Source organism: Scardinius erythrophthalmus (assembly GCF_964197995.2).
Source record: "Scardinius erythrophthalmus genome assembly, chromosome: 12".
Lineage (NCBI taxonomy): Eukaryota > Metazoa > Chordata > Actinopteri > Cypriniformes > Leuciscidae > Scardinius > Scardinius erythrophthalmus.
The window spans coordinates 31,791,448-31,818,718 of NC_138232.1; the positions used below are offsets into that span (position 1 = coordinate 31,791,448).

Genomic DNA, 27,271 nt, shown 5'->3' on the forward strand with positions numbered 1-27,271 from the left:
CTCACGTTCCAATATCGAAGGGAAAAATGATCCTCTTCACATGCGCAAAAATGTCCTTGGAAAATTCACAGTGGAGCGGTGCTTACTGTGATTGTACGAATTGTACTACTGACTATTTAGAGCAGTGTAATCTTTATATGTTAGGTTGACCATTTTATTATTATATTTTATTAAGTCTATAATGAACAGGCTGCAATGTCAAGATTGCAATGCTAGTGTGTGTGTGCGTGTGTGTGTGTGTGTGTGTGTGTGTGTGTGTGTGTGTGTGTGTGTGTGTGTGTGTGTGTGTGTGTGTGTGTGTGTGTGTTCATGTTTTTCTGTCCCGGTGGGGACTTTAACCTGAATGCACACAGACTCATGGGGACTCGTATCACAGTGGGGACCTAAATAGAGGTCCCCATGGGTAAACAAGCTTCATTCAGAATGAGTTTTTTTGGAAATGTAAAAATGCAGAAAGTTTTCAGTGATGGGTAGGTTTAGGGGTAGGGTTAGTGTAAGGAGATAAAATATACAGTTTGTACAGTATAAAAATCATTAAATCTATGGAGAGTCCCCACAAAGATAGTAAACCGTGTGTGTGTGGGTGGGTGTGTGTGTGTGGCGTGGGCGCGTTTGAACAGTGGACACATAAAAACATACTCCGTCATTATACAGGACGACATTCAAACTGCAAAGTGTTAACTTATATTTGTGTACAGTCGCAATAAAACACAACATTGTGCTTTTGTAAAATAATTTCAAGCAATCAACCCCCGAAAGGCGCTAATTTTAAAATTAAACTAAAATGCTCATGGCTGCACGGGCATTCATAACGGTGCACATCCACGGCGAGGAACGAGCAGAACAGAGTGAACGTTTTTCAGTTAATTCCTACTTCCATAGGAATTAATTTGAAACGCTCGCTCAACCACTATCAATGTCAGTGTGGACGAACATATTTTACTTTCGTTTTTAAGTTGGCGATTCAAAAGCCCCCAGCGGTGTCACATGTCGATTAACCGGTGGTAAAATATTCTCACCGTCACATACCTAGTATATTTTTAAGTAGATACAATAGGCCTACCTGATTTTGAACACAAGAGGGCAGTATAGCCCTATGTATGACTTGACTTTTATGGGACTAAATAGTACAATTACTATTTTTAAACTTATAAATATTTATTAAATTGAAAAAAAAAGAATAAAATGGGTTTAGTTGTGATATTTTTATACTTTTATATAGAAATAAATGGTGTTTAATTACATTTTTAGAAGATGAGGCTTTAAGTGTTACTTTACTTTAGTCCCTCACTATAGCAAAACCGTTTGAGATGTTTAATATCCGTTCACAATTTAGCATCTTTAATGTATCTTTATCATTTTGAAAAAGTTTGGTGTGAATAAAATAAACCAGTTAGGAAGAGTAGCTAAAAACTCAGAGTCTGAAATATCCAAAAAATCCACATTCAAACCAAAATATCTGACTTCCTTTTGCTCTGAGCTAATAACTGTAAATTAGAAAGTTGTCCGGCTCGGTGAGACCAATATATATACTGATTTTTGTAACTGTTGGTAAAACTAACCCACCCACTTTTGTCAAACGCATGTTGAAAGTGACACACTTCCTGCTGCCAGTTGGTGGCGCTATAACTTTGACCCACGATAGTTACATCCATCTGATCTGCCTCTTACCACGAACACACTGCTAAAGTTTCATCAAGATCAGTTAATGTATGCAGAAGTTATAACACTTCGTCTCCTCTCTTTTCTCGCCATAAATTTGTTTCCTCGCCACGGCCAAACCGTTCGAGATATCAAAAATCCGTCCGCAATTTAGCATTCTCAATGTCTTGACTTCATGCTGACTGAGTTTGGAGGTGATTGAATGAATTCTCTAGGAGGAGTACATCACATTCCACAGCAAGCGTTTTCCAAACAACCCATAATAGCCGACTTCCTGTTGGGCTGGCGTGAAACTTGACAGAGGGAAAGTTGTTCAGCCCGATGAAATCTATATGTGTACCGAGTTTCATATTAATTCATGCAAGCGTGTTTGATATATGAACCAAGTTTTCAGACCCTGTTCAAGAGGGCGCTGTTGAGCCCCCCTGCCACGCCCGTTTCTGAAACTTTTCACATGTCTACTGGCTAATAAGTGTTATGTGTCTGTCGAGTTTCATCCAATTTCAAGCATGCTAAGAGTTTCAAACGCATCCGAAAAGAATATTAAAATTTTATGCGTTGCCACGGCAACAGTATCTAAGATATCAATAATCCTTTCACAGGTCTACATCTGCCGTGTGTTTACATTATACACATAAAGTTTGAAGCAAATCGGGTAAAAGTAAGAGGGTGACTTCAAAGCATTTTGAAAGTGACACACTTCCTGCTGCCAGTTGGTGGCGCTATAACTTTGACTCACAATAGTCACATCCATGTGATCGGCCTCTTACAACGAATACACTGCTGAAGTTTCATCAAGATCTGTCAATGTATGCAGAAGTTATAACACACTTCCTGTGTCCCATTATTCGCCATAAATTAGTTTCCTCGCCACGGCCAAACCGTTCGAGATATCAAAAATCTGTTCGCAAGAATTCATCCTCAATGTCTTGACTTTATTCTCACCGAGTTTGGTGGCGATCGGATGAAATCCCTAGGAGGAGTATTTCACATTCCATTGTATGCGTTTTCCAAACAACGTATAATAACCGACTTCCTGTTGGGCTTTTGTAAAACTTAGAGCACGAAAGTTGTTCGGCCCGATGAGATCTATATGTGTACTGAGTTTCATATTATTACATGCAAGCGTGTTTGATTTATGGACCAAGTTTTCGGACCCCATTCCAGGGGGCGCCGTCGAGCCCCCCTGCCACGCACCGGTACCAGCTTCAGCCCGGCCCTGATGGCCGCGGGTTCTGACGTGTGTGCAAAATTTCAAGAGTTTTTGAGCATGTTAAGGGCCCCAAAAGTGTCAAAAAGGCAAAAAAAAAAATAATGAAGAAAAAAAAAATAATCCTTACGGAAACAATAGGGCCTTTGCCCTTTCAGGGCTTGGGCCCTAATAAGATAAACATGAACATCAAACAGAAAACAGAAATAACCCGCATACTTCGAGTCGCGCATACAATACAGACTGCAGTGCAGTCAGTTCAACAGGGCGCGCGCAGCTCTTAAAGGAGCCACACCTTATTTCCACTCGTCACAAACTCCCCGGCCCAAGGACAGTCAAGCGATGCCCTCATGATTTGCATTCAGCCCCTCTTTCTGTCTCACAATGTTGTCAGTGTTTATTGGGCATGCAGTAAGTCTCCACTGGTAATTTTCTTTCATTTGTATTTTACTTTTAATTTTAGAATAAAAATATTGGAATATAAAAAAAAAAAAAAAAAACGTTTTAGATAAAGATGCGATCTCTTTGGTCTATATTGGGATTATCGCTTTACCTGGTACTTATGAAGAAGGTAACGGAATCTCACCATACAGGTAACAAAATCACCTGTTCCTCTTATCGAAATGTTGCAGTAGGCCTATTAAAAAAAAAAAAAAAAAAGTAATTAATGAATTAGAATGTCCAGCATCCACTAGAATTGTACATATATTTGGCCTATATATTTTGTTTTGTGTTCTTGTGGACATTTCACAGTCTTCTTTGTGAATGTTAGAATAATTATCCGCTGCAAATGTGTAAGTGCAATAGTAATCTTCAGTGATTAAAAATATATGATATGTTTGCCAAAACATGTGTTCATGTTTGGACATCTCTACTCAGCCAATTTTAATATCTTAAGCCACATCATTTAAGATATTATTGTTTATTTTGACTTTGTGTAGCCTACATTTCTGTAGTTGTATACATCTCCAAAGCAACCTATTGAAACACAACAGTATAGGCTAATTTGAACACAATAAACCATTAGAGTTTACATGTAATTTGTAAATGAATGAACAATTAATCCCACATGCCACATTTAATGTATTTTGAATGTTTATGGCAAAAACAAAAACAAAACAAACAAAAAAAAATAGCAAAGAGCTCTAACATGCACACTATAAAGTTCACACAATGCCTGATTTCAGTGGAAGTGATTGTCCAATTTGATACATACAGTAGCCTAATATTTAGCTGACAAACGTAATCATACTCCCTGTCAGTATTCTTTTTTCTTTCAGTTCACTTGAATCCCTTTAGTTTTCTTGTAAAGGAGGGAATGTGCCTCTGTGTCCTTCTGTTCTGACTTCTAATGAATGCTGCATTGTGAAATGTATGGAACATTAATTCCATTACCTCACTCTGCCAAAATCCTACTCTTATATGGCATTCATGTTGAAAAGTTTGTGACGGGATGATACAAAGCTGAGGGAGCAGAGAAAACCCTTCACAGGGCAAATATTCTGGTGTGCTAAAGAGTATCTTTTAAATGTTTTCACACTTTAAATGAATGATGCTAGACAATAATTGTTTTACAGTATATAGATTACATTACAAACATTAATTTAAAGCCAAAGATTTCATAATATGACAAAATATAAAATTGCATTATCTACTGTATAAGACTATTGACCCATGAAGTCATTCAATATAAAAATATGTCTAATTTTATGTCTAATGTATTTAACAAAATACTTCAATTGTATTATGTGCAGGTAGTATTCAAATATGTGTCTGAGTGTATGGAGCCTGAATCCATTTTCTAATTATTTGAGTTTTATGGGAGTGGGAAATCACTGCTGAGTGTTTTGTAACAGTTTCCACTTCCATGGTAAGGACTTTTATAGTTGATGGATCTTGCATAAGATTATGGGTATTTCTTTCTGGGAATTCAATACAGCAATAAAAAAAAAACCTAGATTATATCATACTGACATGACAGAAGCATACTGTACGTAAGAAGTTATTGGTTGGTTTGTCTTTAAAATTTACAGGTTATAATTAAAAAGGAATTTTTACTGTACAGAAAGATAGAGATTTTGGCAGTCTATCTGAACACACAGGTTCAGAAATAGTGCATTTATTTTCCAGCAGATGGTGCTCTTTCTAAACTGAGGAGTAAAAGCAATATCTCTGACTATCAAAACATCATCACTTTTTAACAGAGGAGCAAATGCATAGTCTCTTACTATAAAAACATCATCACTTATTGTTGTTGCATTTAGAATTTTTTTTGTGTTTTTTTCTAAATGCAAGTGTTTAAGGTCATTTTATGCCCAGCGTTTTGTGCAATTATTGTTTTAGACTCAGCCCTTTGACAATACAGTGTGTGTTTATATCCTTAGTTTAGGTTTCCTGTACTGATTGTCATTGTACTGCTAGGAGGTAGGCCTGTTTCCTTTGGAGATCCCCTTTTCTCACAAGCACAAAATCTCAGGAGTAATGGTGGCTATGGTAAAATAAAAAATATAGCAGAAGCCAAATCTGTTCTCTGTCCTTAAATGTGGTTGTCAGAATAATAACACATGAATATTAGTCAAATGGTTACATAAAGGGGTACTGTTTACAAATGTTAGCGAAGTAATCCCTTCTAGGTAATTCAAAATCTTTAAACAGTAATTGGGTTCCCTTTATATTTGTGACCCTTGTCAATGGAATTAACATCTGTCAGCTTGTGTGTGTGATGTTAATAGTGTGGGAAAGCAAGACACTTCTGTCACTGGAATTCATTTAGTCACTTATAACCATTCTGGAGCCATTAAGTGTTAGACTAGGCTATGCTATGGAATAAAAAACAACAAACAAAAAAACAAACAAACAAACAAAAAACATACCACACACAAAGAGACACCTAATAGCCTATAAAAAAAAATATATAATTCACTGCATGATTTATTATGTATTGTAATCATGTTTTAGAAGGCAACTGTCACAATACAGAGGGAAGCAGACAAGTAAGTGATACGTAAACAGTTTTATTGAGCAGTGGCACGGATCCAAACAGTTTTGCAGACAGGTGAGCTTGAAGCAGAGTGACAGAATGGATGAAGGGCTGGATGACAATATGGGTCTGTCTTGTAGATGAACGAGAGAGAGCAGCAGGCTGTAGGCAGATGACAGGCGGCTGAAGATGGATGACTGAAGACGAATGACAGGAGTTCGGGTAAGGGATCCTTGAAGCGGGTAAGGTAGGTATCGGGGTAGAGTCTGTATGCGTTCGTAGGGACGAGACCAGACAAAGGAGTGAAGGAGAAGAGAGTCTATATAGATGATGATGATGTGCAGGTGCAGGGAATCAGAATTCTGGGGAGAGTAAACGAGTTGGCAGAGCGTGCTGATCTGGTGACTCCGTTACAGTACCCCCTCCTCCACGGGCGGCTCCTGACGGCTGGATGGGACGACGATGGGACCTACCTCAACCCCTGGGAGCCAGTCAAACTGGGTGTTCAGTATGGAATTGTGTGAGGAGTGTGCAATCAAGGATGTCATGATGAGCAGCCCAGGAATGCTCCTCGGGACCGTAATCCTCCCAGTCAATGAAGTACTGCAGCCTTGGACCCCGCCATCGCGAGTCTAGGATAGCTCGGACCTGGTAGATGGCTTCTTCTTCTGCGATTTCGGGAGGAGGAGGTACCTCATCGCCACCAGACTCTGTGGGAGGAGACAACATAGGTTCAGTGTGGGGTTTTAGGAGAGACACATGGAAATATGGTGAAATACGGTAGTGAGGTGGAAGGTTTAGCCTGTAACTGCCTCTGCACAGTGAATGGACCTATGTACCGGGGACTCGGCTTACGACAAGGCAGGCGGAGGCGTATGTCCCATGTGGAGAGCCACACCTTCTGGCCTGGTTCATAGCGAGGGGTAGATGTTCTTCGGGCAATGTTCTTTGGGCTTGTCATTGGTTTGAGGATGGTAACCGGAAGAGAGGTTTACTGATACTCTGAGGAGCTTGAAGAAGGCCTGCCAAACCCGAGAGATTAATTTGCGGACCCCGGTCTGAAACTATATCTTCGGGAAGAACGAAGTGACTGAAAACGTTCTGGAACATAGCTTCAGCCACTTCGAAGGCCGTAGGTAACCCCTTGAGGGAAATCATTTCACATGCCTTTGAGAAGCAGTCCACGATGACGAACACACAGGTATGGTTCGCTGAGGGTGGAAGGTCAGTCATAAAGTCAATGCCCAGATCCGACCATGGACAATGTGGAATAGGCAATATTCACCAGGGGTATGATTAATTCTGAGCACGACTGTACATATATATATATATATATATATATATATATATATATATATATATATATATATATATATATATATATAAGATGTGAGATTATATAAACTGCAAAGGTAAAGTATAAATTAAAGTTAGTGTGAACGATGTGAAGGGGGAGGAGAGTTTATACGTGCGTCACGTTTAGTCGATAAAACTCTTCTGCATAGGATACACCTATGTATCCTTGCTCATGACTCCTCAGGAAGCCTCCCCACTCCTCGATCCTCGCCTCCTCACGGTGCAATTACAGAATTGCAAATTACTTCAAGATGGCTGAGCTCGATCGTTTTCCGGGTCATAGGATGGAGGACGGAGGAGCGAGGAGACGAGGAGGGATATTGAGAAGTACCCTATATACAGACACTGGCACTGGACCAAAAATACATACAATCAGCCATCGCTCCCAAAATGAATTCGGGTAGTGACGGGTCATCGTCAAAAAAACATGTTCAAACAGGTTCTGTACTCATAAAATGAGGCATTGGAAAGTTTGTAAGTACATCAGGAGTTTATTTAAAGGGATACTTCAGGATTTAGCATTAAGCTTTGTATTACTAGAAAACCTGTAGTATTTTCGAATGACAATGCTTTCCACCCTCATATCCCCCTGAGACAAGAGATTTATGTATTTTTTGTCTGGAAAAAATCTTTTTTTTCCAGATTTTCTGGCCAGAGGCTAAAGACTACAGCCAGTAGATGGCGTTGTTCCGCATGTTTTTAGCCCGCCCATAGAAGGTGGGATCTCACTCACAGAATGTACACAGTGTCAGCCGTCTTTCTTTGGAAGCTAAGCTAGCAGGCTCTTGTTCTGTGGAGAAAGCTGAATAGTAGGAGAAAGCTGAGTAAGTAGGGGTTACCATCTTCCTTTTCCCGGACTTGTCCGGCGGGCGAGATCATTCAAAATGTCCGGGATTCGGCTTTTGCTTTATGCGGTCGCCATTCATTGTTTAACTTACATGCACACCTTTTGTTTCAATCTAACTGAATTCATTCCGATTGGTGAATCTAAATGTAGAGTTTACATGAACAATAAACAAATCGGTTGATGTGCGTTTTACCATTGCTAAGAAAATTCCTGCTCCTCCGTGAGCGATGCGAGACCCGGCGTGTCTCAGTAATGACACCACCAGCCTCGCGCCGTTTTCCCGCGGCCGTCAGCCTCGTCCTGCTCGCCACAGTAAACATGATGAATGAATGGCGACTGTAGAACGCAAAAGCCGAATCCCGGACATTTTGGGCGATCTCTAGAGATCCCTGGCAAACTTATCACGTAGGCTAGCCTTGTTGTTTTCAACTGCTCACTCTTACCGGTAGGCGTGGCCTCCTAAGGCAGCGAAGCAAGTGCATTCTGGGAGTTGTTGTCTTTCATCCACATAAGCCAAAAATACATTTTCTGGCTTTTCTCAGTTTAGAAAGCTCCAAATTCAAAAATTTCTTCACATTTCTTCTTCTTAAATGACCTATTTTAAATACACATTCATCTTCCCAGAGGTGAAGTATCCCTTTAAATAACACTCATGCTACTGCTAACCCGGACGTCGACGTCACTTCAGTGATTTGGGAAAAGCACGTAAAAGTCCTAGCAGAAAGCGATGCATAAGGATGTAGTGCAAATGATTATTTTTTCCGAAGTGTTAACAACTTATTGTTAACTAATAATTGTTGCAAACTGGTACTACAAAACAAAATATTAGTGCATTCTTGGAACTGGGTGTCGTTACACTACATCCTTATGCATCGCAGTTGGTACCATTCTGGGCATTATTAGTGGGGTCATTTACGAGATACATCATAGGATCCATTAGTGCCTGCACTAAGCCATCCGGCTGATATTTCAAAATAAGCTCTAACTTTAATAATGTTCGACCAAGGGAAAAAAAGGCTTCTGGGGGGGTGTTTGGCTCGAGGTCATGGTGCAAAGGACCCTGGGTTGATTTTACTCCGAACCATCCCTTTAAGGTATGTGTGGCCGCTATTTTGGCTTGCATATTGACATATTGAATAGGACTTCGGTTGGGAGACTCTTTGGTGCCACAATTCTTGCAGGGTGCCAAACGGCTGAGGCCTATTTGTCGGTCATGGGTACCTTCCTGGGACCTATCTCTAGTCCTGGGATCATTAGCAAAAGCTTCATTTGAACATTTGAAGTCGGTTTCTGAAATTATTTTAACTCTCAAAGTTGCCTTGTTTTTAGCTTTGACCTCTTTGAAAAGAGTAGGGGATTTATAAGCCTTATATGTTGCTCCTTCTTTCTTGGATTTTGCTCCTAGACTGGTCAGGGCTATTCTGCACCCAGAACGGACTATCCCCCTAAGGTGTCTTCTGCAATTGGTCACCCTATAATTTGTAAGGCTTTCTTTCCTCTGCCTCATGAATTGACAAATGAAAGCAGTATTCACTTAAACACAGTTAATGTCTTAAATGGTCATAAATAGTTGAGAGAAAATATGAGTGTAATAATCATTAAATCATCATTGGTCTTAAAGTGGAAGCAGTTTAATAAACCTACTGACGATTGCGCCATTAATGTGATTGTAAATCAAACAACAATAAGGCAAAGAGAAAATTACTCAGTTCTTTAATGAATAACTTTAGCTTTAATAAGCATTAATATATCCATTTATACAGTGAAAATTATGCAGTGTTATTTTAAGTTTGATTACTTTATTAGATTTCTTTTGTAGGCCATATTACTTACCTGAACAGTAATGTTAGTCAGAGGTGTCAAAAGTATTCACATTCATTACTCAGGTAGAAGTATAGATACTAGGGTTTAAAAAGACTTCTGTAGAAGTTGAAGTATCAACTCAAGCTTTTTACTCAAGTAAAAGTATAAAAAATAATTATTTCAAAACTACTTAAAGTATAAAAGTAATGTAAGGAAAATCTCTCTCTCTCTCTCTCTCTCTCTCTCTCTCTCTCTCTCTCTCTCTCTCTCTCTCTCTCTCTCTCTCTCTCTCTCTCTCTCTCTCTCTCTCTCTCTCTCTCTCTCATGCTGACGCGACTTGCCCCGATTTCTCCCTCGCTTACCTGACGCGATTTGCCCCTATTTCTCCCTCGCTTACCACATCTACGTTTCCTTCGGAGGACTTTTGGCGCTGCGCACAAACAAATGTGACTACAGCCTCTCACAAGTTAGAAAGACACCACAACGCCAATCAGTTTAGCGATGTGTATTCAGGAGGCGGGAGTCAGGTCTACACTGTTTGTGTAATTGGCCAATTGGCCGTCTGAAAAATAATTACTCCAGTAAAGTATAGATACCCCAAATTTCTACTTAAGTACGGTAACAAAGTATTTGTACTTCGTTACTTGACACCTCTGATGTTAGTACACTTCCTGAAATTAAAGGACTGCGTTTCATTTGTATCTTTGTTTTATTGTATATTTATTGTATTTATTTGACCATTTGTACTTTGTTTCTTTGTTCCTGTTCTTATAGTATCTTATCTTATCCTGGTCCATTTACAAATAGATATTTTTGATTCATTTTGCTCAAGCAATGCTGTTTATTTTGCTATAGATATTTTACATTTCAGATTATAAAGCAGTGTTAATTATGACCGCCGCTAGCGTAGCTAGCGAAAGCGGTCATATAGGGATTGTCAAAGTTTTTTTTTTTTTTTTTTGCGTCATCTACTGAATTTTTCGTCAACGATACCAGGGACACCGAAAAACTGGGAACATGAAATTTGGTGGGCATGTAGCCCCACTAGACTTTTACGGAAAATTTCGTTTGGTCCCCGGGGGCCACTCCCCACCCGCGCGCTGGGCCCCCCGTGAATTTTTCGTCAACGATACCAGGGACACCGAAACACCGGGGAACATGAAATTTGGTGGGCATGTAGCCCCACTAGACTTTTACGGAAACATTTTTTTTGGTCCCCGGGGGCCACTCCCCCCCTCCCGCACTGGGCCCTCCGTGAATTTTTCGTCAACGATACCAGGGACACCGAAACACCGGGGAACATGAAATTTGGTGGGCATGTAGCCCCACTAGACTTTTACGGAAAAATTTCGTTTGGTCCCCGGGGGCCACTCCCCCCGCGCTGGGCCCCCCGTGAATTTTTCGTCAACGATACCAGGGACACCGAAACACCGGGGAACATGAAATGTGGTGGGCATGTAGCCCCACTAGACTTTTACGGAAAAATTCCGTTTGGTCCCCGAGGGCCATTTTAGTGTTTATTTTTGTGGAAAGCCAGTGCAGGCCTGAGCGGCGGTCATATTTTGTACCGCCATGCGGTACATCTAGTTATGTTCTTAATTTGTTTTTATTTTATTTGTTTTTTTTTTATAAAAAATAATATATATAACAAAAAGAACCGATAAGAATACATTTAAAGTAACTTAATGATACCCATCCCTATACATATCAGTGTGTATTTACTGTAGGATCAAAGTTTGCTGTAAAAATGCTCTATTCAGGCGTGAATAATTTATTCCACCTGCGGAAGTGTCATCTTAATGAGCATGCATGATTTTGTAAGATATTTGTATTTGTAGTGATTCGTCAATTTAGCTCAAATGAATTATTAATTAATTTATAGGGAATTCGAAAGAGTCACTTATTACAACCGAGCAAATGACTCGTTTACGGTTCATTTGAACTGGCTGTAACTATCAACTCTGCAACGGGTATAAATATCCGAACTATAGTGAAACACTATAGGTAACACAGCAAGGTAACTTAGATCAGAAGTTTAAGACATTAAATTCGTAAGCACATAACACAAGTAATACTTCTTTTTAAAATACAAACAAGACTTTATTGATTATTCTAACACATAAAACTAACACAAACACATGCACACACATTCATACGAGTTGCAGAAGGAAAAAGAGTTAGGAAAGATTAAGTTTTAAGAGTGAGTTTAAGAGTGAGATGATGAAATCCCAAGTTTCTATATGCACTTATAAGACATGACCTGGAACGAACCATCAATCATTAATTTAACCCTTCTATCGTTTCTTAGACAGGTTATTACATTTATATCAATACACCAGTTCAGCTTAAGAGTCTGGAGGTTACTTGCTCGTTTTGCGTTCCTTTTGGGAATTCCCTTGGTCGGCGTCAAAGGGGTTTCCCGAGTTCGTTCGCTGGCTGGTATCCTTGTGCTTGGATAGATGTCTGTGGCGGCCACTCACATGGTGTGGATGGCGGATTGATGGAAAGTCTTTATTGTTGGAAAGCAGGCTTTGCAGGAGAAACGTGGACCGAAATCTTGCCGCAAAACTTAACTTAGAACCGAGACTCACAACGGAAAAGAAAGGAAACTAAGAAAAGAAAGGAAATTGAGACGAGAGTAGATGATGGCTTGAATGAAGTTGTTTAACCCATGTTCTTCTGATCTTGATTTGGGTTCTTTCGTCTGCACGTTTACATGGTTACTTGTTTGGTTTAGATCTTCATCTCCCGCTGCATTTTTGGTTCTGCACTAAAAACCTAAACTTTGTTCTGGTGTTAAGATTTTAAACTCAAATGTCCGCCCAGCCTCCTGGAACAGTTCTAACCAATTAGACACTGTCTTTATTTAGGAGGTGGCATTCTCTTCACTTCTTATCATAAATCAAGCTTATCTGTGCTCTCCTTACTCTCTAAGCTCTAGCAGAGAGTACAGAGGCCACAGCTAAGACATTATTACTATTATAAGAATACGAAACATTTTACACAGATTTCAATCAAGCCATCTTTTGAATTAAGAACATACGATCATGCTGACAAGAAGCACGACACACTTTCATTCACACACCTAATAGTTATAACAATTACATAAATTATATGGCATCTAAGCATATCAGATACACCCATCTATTGTAGAAACAATATAGAATCATGTCGTTGCATGATGTTTGATTATAAGTCCACTGAAAATTGTTCTTGAATGATTTTATGTATAGTTATAGGTAAAATCTCAGTTCTGTGGTTTGAAAAGATTTTACACCCTGAGGTCATTCAGAGGTCCTTAAAAAGAGTTTCTGTATCTTGGGGGATACAGTCATTTAACAGGCTGTGGGGGGAAGGGCCATGGGGGGAGGGCCATTATGTGGTTGCAGTTGATGAGAAACACTGATGGGGTGATGGGTCATGTAATCAGGTCATGTGACTTTATGCCAACATTCCAAACATTTGTATCAAAATCCAAAATGGCAGCATACGTGGACAAAGACACTGGCCATGAGGGAAGTGTTTTTATATTTTTCACGATTATAATATTTTAGAGTGATTTTGTTTTAGAAAATAGTTTTTTAAGGATAGTTTTACATGTTCTTGTGGATATTTTTAAAATAATCTTCTCACAACTTTGATTATCAGGCATTGAATGTCTGTATCCTGGGGGATACATTGCCCATATAAGGGTATTTAACAGGGCTGATCACTCAGAGATATTCTAATGTTTTGAGGCCTGTTCTCTACAGATATTGAATAGGATAAAGGTTTTTCTTTAACTTGTAGTGTAGTGTAGTGTAGTGTAGTGTAGTGTAATGTAGTGTAGTGTAGTGTAGTGTAGTGTAGTGTAGTGTAATGTAGTGTAGTGTAGTGTTGTGTAATGTAGTGTAGTGTAGTGTAGTGTAGTGTAATGTAGTGCAGTGTAGTGTAATGTAGTGTAGTGTAGTGTAGTGTAGTGTAATGTAGTGTAGTGTAGTGTAGTGTAATGTAGTGTAGTGTAGTGTAGTGTAGTGTAATGTAGTGTAGTGTAGTGTAGTGTAGTGTAGTGCAGTGTAGTGTAATGTAGTGTAGTGTAGTGTAGTGTAGTGTAATGTAGTGTAGTGTAGTGTAGTGTAATGTAGTGTAGTGTAGTGTAGTGTAGTGTAATGTAGTGTAGTGTAGTGTAGTGTAATGTAGTGTAGTGTATTGTAATGTAGTGTAGTGTAGTGTAGTGTAATGTAGTGTAGTGTAGTGTAGTGTAGTGTAGTGCAGTGCAGTGCAGTGTAATGTAGTGTAGTGTAGTGTAGTGTAATGTAGTGTAGTGTAGTGTAGTGTAGTGTAGTGTAATGTAGTGTAGTGTAGTGTAATGTAATGTAGTGTAGTGTAATGTAGTGTAGTGTAGTGTAGTGTAATGTAGTGTAGTGTAATGTAGTGTTATGTAATGTGGTGTAGTGTAATGTAGTGTAGTGTAGTGTAGTGTAATGTGGTGTAGTGTAGTGTAGTGTAGTGTAATGTGGTGTAGTGTAATGTAGTGTAGTGTGGTGTAATGTAGTCTAGCGTAGTGTAGTGTAGTGTAGTGTGGTGTAGTGTAGTGTGGTGTAATGTGGTGTAGTGTAGTGTAGTGTAATCTAGTGTAGTGTAGTGTAATGTAATGTAGTGTAGTGTAGTGTAGTGTAGTGTAATGTAATGTAGTGTAGTGTAATGTAGAGTAGTGTAATGTAGTGTTATGTAATGTGGTGTAGTGTTGTGTAATGTGGTGTGGTGTAGTGTAATGTAGTGTAGTGTTGTGTAGTGTAATGTAGTGTAATGTAGTGTTGTGTAATGTGGTGTAGTGTAATGTAATGTAGTGTAGTGTAATGTAGTGTTGTGTAATGTGGTGTAGTGTAATGTAGTGTGGTGTTGTGTAATGTGGTGTAGTGTAATGTGGTGTGGTGTAGTGTAATGTAGTGTAGTGTAATGTAGTGTTGTGTAATGTGGTGTAGTGTAATGTAGTGTAGTGTAGTGTAGTGTAGTGTAATGTAGTGTAGTGTAGTGTAGTGTAATGTAGTGTAGTGTAGTGTAGTGTAATGTAGTGTAGTGTAGTGTAGTGTAATGTAGTGTAGTGTAGTGTAATGTAGTGTAATGTAGTGTTATGTAATGTGGTGTAGTGTAATGTAGTGTAGTGTGGTGTAATGTAGTCTAGCGTAGTGTAGTGTAGTGTAGTGTAATGTAGTGTAGTGTGGTGTAATGTGGTGTGGTGTGGTGTAGTGTAGTGTAGTGTAGTATAGTGTAGTGTAATGTAGTGTAGTGTAATGTAGTGTAGTGTAGTGTAATGTAGTGTAGTGTAGTGTAGTGTAGTGTAATATAGTGTAGTGTAGTGTAATGTAGTGTAGTGTAGTGTAGTGTAGTGTAATGTAGTATAGTGTAGTGTAGTGTAGTGTAGTGTAATGTGGTGTAGTGTAATGTAGTGTAGTGTGGTGTGGTGTAATGTAGTCTAGCGTAGTGTAGTGTAGTGTAATGTAGTGTAGTGTAGTGTGGTGTAATGTGGTGTAGTGTAGTGTAGTGTAGTGTAATGTAGTGTAGTCTAGTGTAATGTAATGTAGTGTAGTGTAGTGTAGTGTAATGTAATGTAATGTAGTGTAGTGTAATGTAGAGTAGTGTAATGTAGTGTTATGTAATGTGGTGTAGTGTTGTGTAATGTGGTGTGGTGTAGTGTAATGTAGTGTAGTGTTGTGTAGTGTAATGTAGTGTTATGTAGTGTAATGTAGTGTTGTGTAATGTGGTGTAGTGTAATGTAGTGTAGTGTTGTGTAATGTGGTGTAGTGTAATGTGGTGTGGTGTAGTGTAATGTAGTGTAGTGTAATGTAGTGTTGTGTAATGTGGTGTAGTGTAATGTAGTGTAGTGTTGTGTAATGTGGTGTAGTGTAATGTGGTGTGGTGTAATGTAGTGTAGTGTAATTTAGTGTTGTGTAATGTGGTATAGTGTAATGTAGTGTAGTGTAGTGTTGTGTAATGTGGTGTAGTGTAATGTAGTGTAGTGTAGTGTTGTGTAATGTGGTGTAGTGTAATGTAGTGTAGTGTGGTGTAATGTAGTCTAGCGTAGTGTAGTGTAGTGTAATGTAGTGTAGTGTGGTGTAATGTAGTGTAGTGTGGTTTAATGTAGTGTAGTGTAGTGTAATGTAGTGTAGTGTGGTGTAATGTAGTGTAGTGTAGTGTAATGTAGTGTAGTGTGGTGTAATGTAGTGTAGTGTAATGTAGTGTAGTGTGGTGTAATGTAGTCTAGCGTAGTGTAGTGTAATGTAGTGTAGTGTAATGTAGTGTAGTGTAGTGTGGTGTAGTGTAGTGTAGTGTGGTGTAATGTAGTGTTGTGTAGTGTAATGTAGTGTAGTGTAGTGTAGTGTAGTGTGGTGTAATGTAGTGTAGTGTAATGTAGTGTAGTGTGGTGTAATGTAGTGTAGTGTGGTGTAATGTAGTGTAGTGTAGTAGTGTAATGTAGTGTAGTGTGGTGTAATGTAGTGTAGTGTGGTGTAATGTAGTGTAGTGTGGTGTAATGTAATGTGGTGTAGTGTAATGTAGTGTAGTGCAATGTAGTGTAGTGTAGTGTAATGTAGTGTAGTGTAGTGTGGTGTAATGTAGTGTAGTGTAGTGTAATGTAGTGTAGTGTGGTGTAATGTAGTCTAGCGTAGTGTAGTGTAATGTAGTGTAGTGTAATGTAGTGTAGTGTAGTGTGGTGTAATATAGTGTAGTGTGGTGTAATGTAGTGTAGTGTAGTGTAATGTAGTGTAGTGTAGTGTAGTGTGGTGTAATGTAGTGTAGTGTAGTGTAATGTAGTGTAGTGTGGTGTAATGTAGTGTAGTGTAGTGTAATGTAGTGTAGTGTGGTGTAATGTAGTGTAGTGTGGTGTAATTTAGTGTAGTGTGGTGTAATGTAATGTGGTGTAGTGTAGTGTAGTGTAGTGTAGTGTAGTGTAGTGCAATGTAGTGTAGTGTAGTGTAATGTAGTGTAGTGTGGTGTAATGTAGTGTAGTGTAGTGTAATGTGGTGTGGTGTGGTGTGGTGTGTAGTGTAGTGTAGTGTAGTGTAGTGTGGTGTGGTGTGGTGTGGTGTGTAGTGTAGTGTAGTGTAGTCATATGAACTATAATAAAAAAGAATACATTGCAAAATGTTACCCTAAATGGGCAATGTACAGAGTTGGGAGATACAGAGTGTAACTTAGAAAAAAAAGGTCATATTTTGGAAAAAATGCATGAACTGTGTCATTTTAGTCTAGATACATACAAAAATAGCAATGAAACATTTTTCCATCAAATTTATTTATGCTTGCCCCTTTAAGGGTTAAGAAGAAGGGGGTCTGGAATGTTGTGGGCTCGAGCAGCTTCTGCTGTTATCTTGATCGGGCACTGAGTTGTGCCATCTCTGAGCCAATCATTCTTTTCCAAGCTATCTCGCATTGACAAGTTCTTCCTTTAGTTGGGCTCATCTTCTTTGAAGCTTGCATGGCTAGAAAAGTTCTTAGCTGGGGGTTTTCGTTGGTTAGTGGAGACTGGCTGGCTGGAGCCTTCTTCGATGGCTCTGGGGTTGGTGATTTGGTGTCTGGAATGTTCAGTTCTGTGAGAAATTATGTTTGAACAATTCACCTGGAAGATTCATTTGTGTTTGTTTCGCACTCAATCCTACAATTTTAAACATATTTTTCAAAAGTATTAATGGATACTTTCAAAGCTATCAATCATTAATAAAATGAGAACTTTTCTGAGTGTACTTTTAAACAAGTTGTTTTGGTTTCAATTTGCTTTCCTCAAGTGTGGTCTCTCTGTATACTCTTCAACCAGAAGATAAGCTGTCCATCTGAACAGGATTATTAGGACAATAGGCCCAGTATACAGATAAGTCATTAAGCCATCAAGTGCTATTTGATGAGCCTTTGCATAATGTCACAGTGCCAATTTAAACACATATTATGGGGCATTTTTTTTTAAAGGGATACTTCACCTCTGGGAAGATGAATGTGTATTTAAAATATGTCATTTAAGTAGAAGAAATGTGAAGAAATTTTTGAATTTGGAGCTTTCTAAACTGAGAAAAGCCAGAAAATGTATTTTTGGCTTATGTGGATGAAAGACAACAACTCCCAGAATGCACTTGCTTCGCTGCCTTAGGAGGCCACGCCTACCGGTAAGAGTGAGCAGTTGAAAACAACAAAGCTAGTCTACGTGATGAGTTTGCGAGGGATTTAGAGATCGTCCAAAATGTCCGGGATTCGGCTTTTGCGTTCTACAGTCGCCATTCATTATGTTTACTGTGGCGAGCAGGACGAGGCTGACGGCCGCGGGAGAACGGCGCGAGGCCGGTGGCGTGATTACTGAGACGCGCCGGGTCTCGCATCTCTCACGGAGGAGCGGGAATTTTTCTTAGCAATGGTAAAACGCACATCAACCGATCACTAGAAGACATTCATAGCGTTCATGTAAACACATTCAAATTCACCAATCGGAATGAATTCAGTTAGATTGAAAGGTGTGCATGTAAACAATGAATGGCGACCGCAGAAAGCAAAAGCTGAATCCCGGACATTTTGAACGATCTCGCCCGCCGGACAAGTCAGGCAAAAGGAGGATGGTACTTACTCAACTTTCTCCTACTATTCAGCTTTCTCCATCTCCACAGAACAAGAGCCTGCTAGCTTAGCTTCCAAAGAAAGACGGCTGACACTGTGTAACGTTACATTCTGAGTGAGATCCCACCCTGTATGGGCGGGCTGAAAACATGCGGAACAACACCATCTACTGGCTGTAGTCTTTAGCCTCTGTCCAGAAAATCCTCTGATGACGCAAAATGACGATTTTTGCGTCATCGGAGGATTTTTTCCAGACAAAAAATAAATAAATCTCTTGTCTCAGGGGGATATGAGGGTGGAAAGCATGGTAATTCGAAAATACTACAGGTTTTCTTCTAATACAAAGCTTAATGCTAAATCCTGAAGTAACCCTTTAAGTTAACAAGAGCATACTCCATATATTTTTATTTTTTTATTGTTAGCATTTGTTTTGCATTTCATGATGTAATCATTATACTGTTTATTAAAGTTATGGGTAGATAATGGAGATTTGTACTAGGGCTGTCAACGTTAACGCGTTAACGCATGCGATTAATAAAAAATCCTTATCGCGTTAAAATAATTTAACGCAAATAAATTACCGCCAAAAAAAAAAAAAAAAAAAAAAAACGATATACACAAAGGTGCGTCATTAACGTAATTTGCGCGGGGGCGGGAGTCTAATCAGCATCTATAATGGCGAAAGCAGTAACTCTGGTAGGCGGACATTTCTCTTTTAAAAGAAAATTGGATGGCACTCTGGATAAACGCAAAGTTGTGTGCATACACTGTAAGGAAGAACTGGCCTACCATCGAAGCTCATCGAGTTTAAAATATCATTTAAAAGCAAAACATATCACAGGTTCTAACGTTACTAGCAATCTGACGAGTCTTGTGCAACAACCCACACTGGATCAGTGTATACCACGGAGTGTGAATAGTCAAAAGTCAGCCAGGCTTACTACTTCCATAGCGAAGTGGATTGCTAAGGACTGCCGTCCAGTCAACATCGTAACTGACCAGGGCCTGAAAGAAGTGATCAGGATTGCCACTTCCGACCCATCGTTCGAGCTACCGTCAAGATCAACAATCATGCCCAGGATTAACGAACTGTACATTAACGAAAAGAAATGCAAAGTAGAGCTGCTATCACAATCAAACAGTGTTGCATTGACTGGGGACCACTGGACATCGGTAAGCCAGCATAATTACTTAGGTACAACTGCGCATCTTATCGATAAAGACTGGCATATGCATTCATTTGCATTAACTGTGCTTAAAAGTGAAGAAAGGCATTTTGCTGAGGCCTGCGCCGAACAGTTTATACAAGTAGCGAAGGAGTGGGAGATAGAGAGCAAAATCACTACTGTTGGTACGGACAGCGCAAGAAACATGATCGCTGCATCTAGATTGCTTCCTTTCGAGCATATGCCGTGTATAGCGCACATTATACAGAGGGCAATCGTCATGGCTCTTCGTGAAGGCGGCTTTGATGGCGTTTTAGTGAAATGTCGTAAATTAGTCGGACATTTTAAACATAGCCCGTCTAATATGATAGACCTGAAAGCACAGCAAATTGCTCATGGCCTGGGCGAAGAGTCTCTAGTGCAAGATGTTCTCACAAGGTGGCATTCCACCCTCGAGATGGTCAGCCGGATACTACGGAACAAAGACCCCCTGATGGCAACCTTGGCTCATCAAAACCACAAGCTAACCCTTCTAACATCTGCAGAGTTTGATAAGCTTGCCAGGCTGGAGAAACTACTGGAACCATGCAGGTTGGTACTTCAGTTTATTTGATATGTTATTTTTAGACAGTATTTAATGATTTTTTTTTTTTTTTTTATTAAAACAAGTCCTGTATATTTAAAATGGCTCATGTCATGTTGTTATTGTGAGTAATGTTAGTAACTACAGTAACCAATTACTAGCAAAGTATTGTTTAGTGTTAATCTTTGTTTTTATAGTTAACTAATACTTGTAACGTTAAATAAAAAATAAAAAAAATTGTAAATGCTGACATTAAATGATAGGTCATTGTTAGCAAATGCAATCTATTAATTGGATGTGTGTTTATTATTCAGATATGTCATGGAACTTCTTGGGGGTGAAAAGTATGTCTCCTGTTCTGTTGTGTTGCCTGCCCTTTGCCACCTGGCCCTGAAGATGGCTGTCACAGAAGATGACCCTGCTTATGTTGTGCGCTTTAAGGATGCATTCAAAGAGGATTTGACCAAGCGCAAAGAAAACACAAACATTGCTTGGCTCAAAATCGCATCAGCTCTTGATCCCAGATTCAAAAACCTGAAATGCATTCCTAAAGCAGAAAGAGCTGAAGTTTGGGAAACATTAGACAAGATGCTAAAAGAGGAGGAACTTTGTCCACATTCCTCAGATGCGGGATCAGGGCCGCAAAAGAAAATTGGTCTCCTCTTGATGGGCTCTGATACAGAGTCAGACGATGAAACATCACTGGAATCCAGTCCTCTTGCTAGATACAGAGCAGAGCCTAGCATAAGCCTTGAACAATGCCCTCTGCAATGGTGGTCTGCACACAGCAGAAGTCATGACAAGCTGGCGACCATTGCACTGAAATATCTACCAACTCCTGCTTCAACAGTGCCATGCGAGAGACTATTTTCACTTGCAGGACACATAGTGCACAAGAAGAGGGCTGCTCTGGCACCTGAGAATGTTAACAAACTTGTATGCCTTAGCAGTTGGTTGAATGCTGACTAGAAAAATAAGCACCACTTTAGGACAAATATGGAATATTGAGAGGAGAAGAAAAAAGGGAATCTGGTAAGATTTTCTGGGTTATGTGTTAAATGAAGAGAAAGCGAGATATTTGAGAGAAAGACATGCACACAGATAAGAACAGAAAAATCTTTAAACAAGAGGGGGAACCAGACTTGCTAAATACATACATACATAAAAAAAAAAAAACTACATCCATGAAATAAACACACACATACAAAAAACACCACATTCAAAACGGAGAGACATGTATTGCAAATGTGCAAAAGTAATATGATTTGCTCAAAGGTTTATCTGTCAGGAATGCTCAGGAATAGTTAGCCTAAGTATTAACTTTGCCCGAGATACTTCTGAAAGAAAGACATACAAATGGTTGTCCTACAGAGATATGAATTTTGTTCTTCAGTTCAGATAATTTGATTTTAGAATAATTTGATGAAATACTGCGGTTTCTGTGTCTTTTTCTGTTAAGTTCATTTCTGTCTAGAATCAACTGAGATGAGATCTGTAAAATTTCAGTGCGTTTCCTGTCCAAATGTATGTTCAGGTCATTTGCTTTTTAATTTGATGATAAATGTTCATATTAAAGTGACTTTTAATTCTGAATTGGGTCTCTAGGCAGACTAGTTTGCAATATTAAATGTCTTCTTAAAACTTCAAATTGAATTGAGATTGAAACTGTTCTGGTATAGTTCTCTTTGCTGGATATGACAATTTTGTGAAATGACAAAAATAAACATGTTGTATGCCTTAGCAGCTGATTAAATGCAGACTAGAAAAATAAGCTGTTCTGTTTTAGTTTGGCAAGCAGGTAATTGAATTGAGATTGAAACTGTTCTGATGGTTCTCTTTGCTAGATATAACAATTTTGTGAAATGATGACAAAAATAAACATGTTAAACAAAATAAAAAGTGTATGTTTAATTTTTCACGATAAGTGTGCGATTAATCGCAGTTAATCGCACAAAAAGGGTGCGATTAATCGCGATTAAAAAAATTAATCTATTGACAGCCCTAATTTGTACGTGTGTCTCTCAAACCAGACACACTGATCAGTGTATGACATGTGGGTGTCATATCAAGCAGATCAGTTCCCTTTCAGTCTGTCAAGTTCAACGTAGTCGACGTAGACTGAATGGGATCACGCTTAGGGAGCCAGTCATCTTCGAGTACTATTGAACTGAGCCAATGGAATTGAGGTGCGTGATTCGTATAACACACTCCGCCCCTGCGGCGCGGCATAAATACAGAAGTGGATACACGCACTAGTTGCTTTTTGCTCCGGAGCCGATCGTCTTTGATGTCTCTGAAGAGTACTGTTGTGTACAACAAGCAAGTGTGTCGGTGTTCTTCTAGAAAGACTCTCCCAGTGCTGGTGGTTTCTACAGTGCAGTGCAGCGGTGGTGACAAGCTTTGAGCTCTCAAATGCTGTTTTAACAGCAACAAGTTTCTATTGTGTGTGTGTTGAAGGCTGGTTGAGGGTGGAAAAGTGAGTGCTTCACTGTTTCAGTTCGCTGCATTAAGTGTTGCCGCGGTCATTCACTGTGTGCTCCAGCACTGGTGACGGGTCTCATTTTCTAAAAGAGCAACACGGGTACGTTTGCATCTTTTTCAAGATGCTATTCTATCCGGGCGTCTCTGGGTGCGGTAGGGCTCTGTCCCCCTCTGACAGTCACGAGAGTTGTATCACGTGTCTGGGCTTAAAGCACGCTGAAGCAGCTCTTATGGATGAGTCATGTTCTTATTGCGGGAATATGACCATCTCGGTGTTGAGGTCGAGACTCACCTTTGTTCGCGAGGGAGTCCCCATCCCCAGGCCTGTCTCTTCAAGAAATTGCCTGAGGAGCTCCTCCTCCCTCACTACCCTTGATGGGGGAGCGGCGAAGGGTTACTAGGTGATCCCTACAGTGGAGCGGTCTGTTGCGATGCAACTGTGTCCAGCGACCACTACCTCGTGGAAGGGGGATCCTCATCTCCCCTCTAAGGCCTGTGAGTTTTCGTCCGTTCTGATGGGCAAAGCTTACAAAGCCTGTGGGCAAGCCGCTTCCTCACTGCATGCTATGGCGTTGCTTCAGGTCCATCAGGCCCAGGCACTCATGAACATGCACAAGGGTGGCCTAGACCGTGAGCTCATGGGTGAGCTCCGCACTGTAACTGACCTTGCCCTCCGAGGTACGAAGGTTGCAGCTTGCATGATCGGTCTGGCGATGTCCACCCTTGTGGTCCAGGAGCGCCATCTCTGACCTGGCTGACATAAGAGAAGCGGACAAGGTTCGATTCCTGGACACTCCCATTTCACAGGTTGGGTTATTCTGCGATGCGGTAGAGAACTTTGCCTAGCAGTTCTCTGCCGCCCAGAAGCAGATGGATGCCATCCGGCACATCCTGCACTGGCGGCCAGCTGCTGCCTCCACCCGTCCGCCGGCGGCAGATCCTCTGCCTGCTTGTCGCCGAAGGCGCCCATCTGCAGCTGCCTCCCCTCCCGCTGGACCGTCGCAGCAGCACCGCCTCGCCACCTTCAGGCGCTGCCAAGCCAGGTGGCAAGTGATAGCGAAAGCGTTTCTGAGCGGGCCACCCAGGGATGGAGGAATGCTCTTAGGAAATGATCACCGATCCACTCCCGTCATCCAGTGGAGGGCCGGGTGAAGTTTTATATTCAATGTGTGTCTGTTCCGCCGCTGGCTCCCACATACTCAAAGAAAGACCAATTTCTCTGTTCCTGGGCCCCAAGAGGGCAAATTTGGCGGTGTGTGACCCTGCAAAGCCTTGCACCCTTCAGCCCCCTCTTATTCACAAGACCGCAGCAGGGTGCGGTTCAAGGACCCGGTCATACGCCTTCTCACGCATCCCCTGCTACTTAGTGGAGTCAGGTAAATGTTATATTGCACACTCAGACCCTGCTTCGGGTCACCTTCGGGCCTCTCGAGCTGGGTCCCTGGCCCGGTTTTGTGGAAGCCCAAAATGCTTCCCAACCAGTCCAGCTGGCCCCAAATTGTACCATCAGACTCCACGGCTTCTCTTATACCATGGCTTCTGCCCAGGCTCAGTGATATTCATCATACCTAGGTGTTGAGGAGTGCTCCTGTCCTGTGTGTGCACGTCACAGTCCTACTGGCGAAGGACGCGATGTAGCCGTTCCCTCCAGCCGATATGAAGACTGGCTTCCATGAGCCCGTACTTCATTGCGCCCTAAATATGCGGTGGGTTACGACCATATTGGACCTGTGTCAACTGAAACAGGCCCTTTTTTGAAAGCCTCCATTCAGTTGCTAAACACAGAGATGCATTCCCAAATGCTCCGTCCCCAAGGTTGGTCTGCAGCGTTCGACCTGAAACACGTGTACTTCAGATCTCTATCCTTCCGCCCCACAGGCTTCCTGTGTTCTTGCGTTCAAAGGAATGAAGTATCAGTACAAGGTCCTAACCTTCGAGTGCTCCATAGCCAGTTGGGTCTTTAGGTCAACTGGAAAAAAAAGTAACATTGAAAGAAACTTTCAACCCAAGGGTTGAGGATCTCTTTTCTAGTATGGAGATGGCCTCAGTCCAGCGCATCTATTAGGAGGTGTGTCAGGTCAGTGCTATTCAAGAAGTGAGAAAGGTTCCCACTGAAACTTTTTCAGAGGCTCCTGGGGCAAATGGCAGATGCAGCCACATGGCTTCCTCCATATAAGACCGCTTAAGCACTGGCTTCATGGCCGAGTCCCAAGGTGCCCATGGCAGAGCGGCACGTTCCGTGTGATAATCACCCTAGCCTGTCGCCAAACCCTCAGCCCGTAAACAGACCTTTTATTTCTCTGGGCCAACGGCTCCTAGAACGTGTGTCCATTAATACCGGCTGAGGGGCCACGTATAAAGGGCATGCAGTAACAGAGGTCTGGGCAGCCCTCCGACTGCATTGGCATCCATTGCCTCGAGTTACTTGGAGTTCATCTCACTTTGAGACACCGCTGAAAAGACCAGACAACATTGCAACCGTTGAACTATGCTCCCCTCGCATGTTGCGACTTGCCCGCCACCTCCTCCTCGTAGTCAGAAGCTTCTGAGGTTGCTTCTTCCACTTATTACTGCTGGCCTGCTCAATCGTGCCGCTGACAAGCCTCACCACAGCTCTCGACAACCCTTCCTGACTCCTTCCTCTGAGTACATTCTCAGGGATGGGGCATGATGGCACCCGTGTTTAGACCTTGGAGAGTTCCAGGTCTGGTTTTAAAAAGAATGGGACGCGGAGGTTCTGGTTACTACCGCAAGAATTTTTATGCCGTAGAGACCATCACTTCTGTGAGAGCACTGCTCAAAATGAGAAGTGGAACCTATTCACTAAATTGTGTCTTCTCTCCGTAGGAGATCCCGAAGATGTTCGATCAGTTCAGTGCTTCTTTCTTGCTAATGGGTTGGAGTGAGGGCTGTCTCCTCCACCTCAAAATGTTGTTGCCTCTGTATTGACGCACATCATGATGCAGTGGATACAAATCCGTGGAAGCACGACTTGATCGTCAGGTTTCTGAGGGGAGCAAGCAGACTGAATCCGCCTTGCGCCCCCTTTTTACCCTCTTGGGACTTATCTCTGGTGCTCCTGCACTGCAGAGACCTCCCTTGAGCCCTGCAGGCAGTGAGTTAAAAATCCTGTTTTTAGAGAAGCAGTTCTTCTGCTTACTCGGTCTCTATCTAGAGGGTAGGGACTTGCACGAATTTTCGGTCAACAAATCATGCCTGGAATTCGGCTGACTCTCATGAAATCTGAGACCCCGGCCTTGATATGTGCCCAAGGTTCCTACCTCTCCTACGGGACCAGGTGGTGAGCCTGCAAGTGCTGCCCCGGAGGAGGCAGACCCAGCCCTGGCTTTTCTCTGTCCGTCCGCTCCATTGCGGCTATACATGCTCAGAATGCAAAGCCTGGACCTTAGACCAGCTCTTGTCTGTTACAGAGACCAGCAGAAGGGAAGACTGTTTCCAAGCAGAGGTTGGCCCACTACATGTGGTTGCCTTCATCTTGGTGAGAAAGTTTTCCCAAGGTGCATGTGCCCACCTGGGTGGTGAGCTCCTCCTAAGTGAGATTATTGCTCCCTCCCAGGCGTTGACACAGAGTGCCTCGCAACAGATTTAAGAGTTGGGGGCTGGGCGACACCTATCATGTGTCGAACCACTACTTTCCGTGGGCTCCCTTCACATGAAGCCAGTTCACTGTATCCCGTTTCGAAGTGTCGGCTTGCTGCGCCATTCCCCTCCCGTGGATTGGATACATGCGCAATTCTTGCTCCAGTAGAATTCCCCTTATTAGCCGAACCCTGTTGAGTTTCTCCATACCCTTCGGCAAAGGACATGGTGGAACGTCCGAAGCCAGGCCTATCACTCGTATGCACTGGTTGAACCTGTGTTAGGCTGGGTCCATATGTTGTGATCCCTACGGTTGTCCCATATGTGTATTCTTCCACGGTACGGCTCCCTGCGGCGAGCCCGTGTTGACTCTCCCCCCGTCATAGGCTGGAGCCACCCCAGTGACATTCCATATGCTGCACTGCCTGGTCATCCGCCCAGTCCATATGTGTATTCTCCACATGTTACCTCCCTTTGGGCAGGATGAGGCTTCCGCAGCGTCCCTTCCTTCCATTGATAGGGCACGCTTCCCCAGTGGTCCTGTGGAACAGCAGGGACTTCCCTGGCCTAAGCTCTGTCCCTTCTCCGCCTCAAATTGCGGAGGGTCAGGAGGCTTTTGTCTAGGCACTGAAAGGTGGCAGCTCTAGTGGCGTTTTCAATGGGGGATCCCATTCAGTCGACTGAAGGAGGGAACAGAGATGTAGTTCCTTCGCCAATATCGCTGGACCACCGCTGACTCCGAGTTACGCTCGACTCCTCAGCAAAAAAAGCAACTAGTGCGTGCATCCACTTCCGTATTTATGCCGCGCCACGGGGGCGGAGTGTGTGATGCGAATCACGCACATCAATTCCATTAGCTCGTTTCAATAGTACTCGAAGATGACTGGCTCCCTAAGCGTGATCACATTCAGTCGACGTCGACGTCTCTGTTCCCTCCTTCAGGGAACGAGGGTTGCATACGCAACCGAGACGTTTTGTTTTATGGTGAAATTTGGAATAGGCCACT

The 27,271-nt window shown here is 41.7% G+C and overlaps 1 protein-coding gene across 1 annotated transcript in view; it reads left to right on the forward strand.

The window, feature by feature from the left end:
- The first annotated feature begins 3,287 nt into the window (after window positions 1-3,287).
- The window catches only part of col18a1b (collagen type XVIII alpha 1 chain b), a 164,203-nt gene continuing 140,219 nt past the window's right edge, over window positions 3,288-27,271 (forward strand). Inside the window, exon 1 of the mRNA XM_081380997.1 lies at window positions 3,288-3,465. Coding sequence (XP_081237123.1) covers window positions 3,387-3,465 — 79 coding nt within the window. The 5' untranslated portion in view covers window positions 3,288-3,386. The remainder of the gene's footprint in view (window positions 3,466-27,271) is intronic.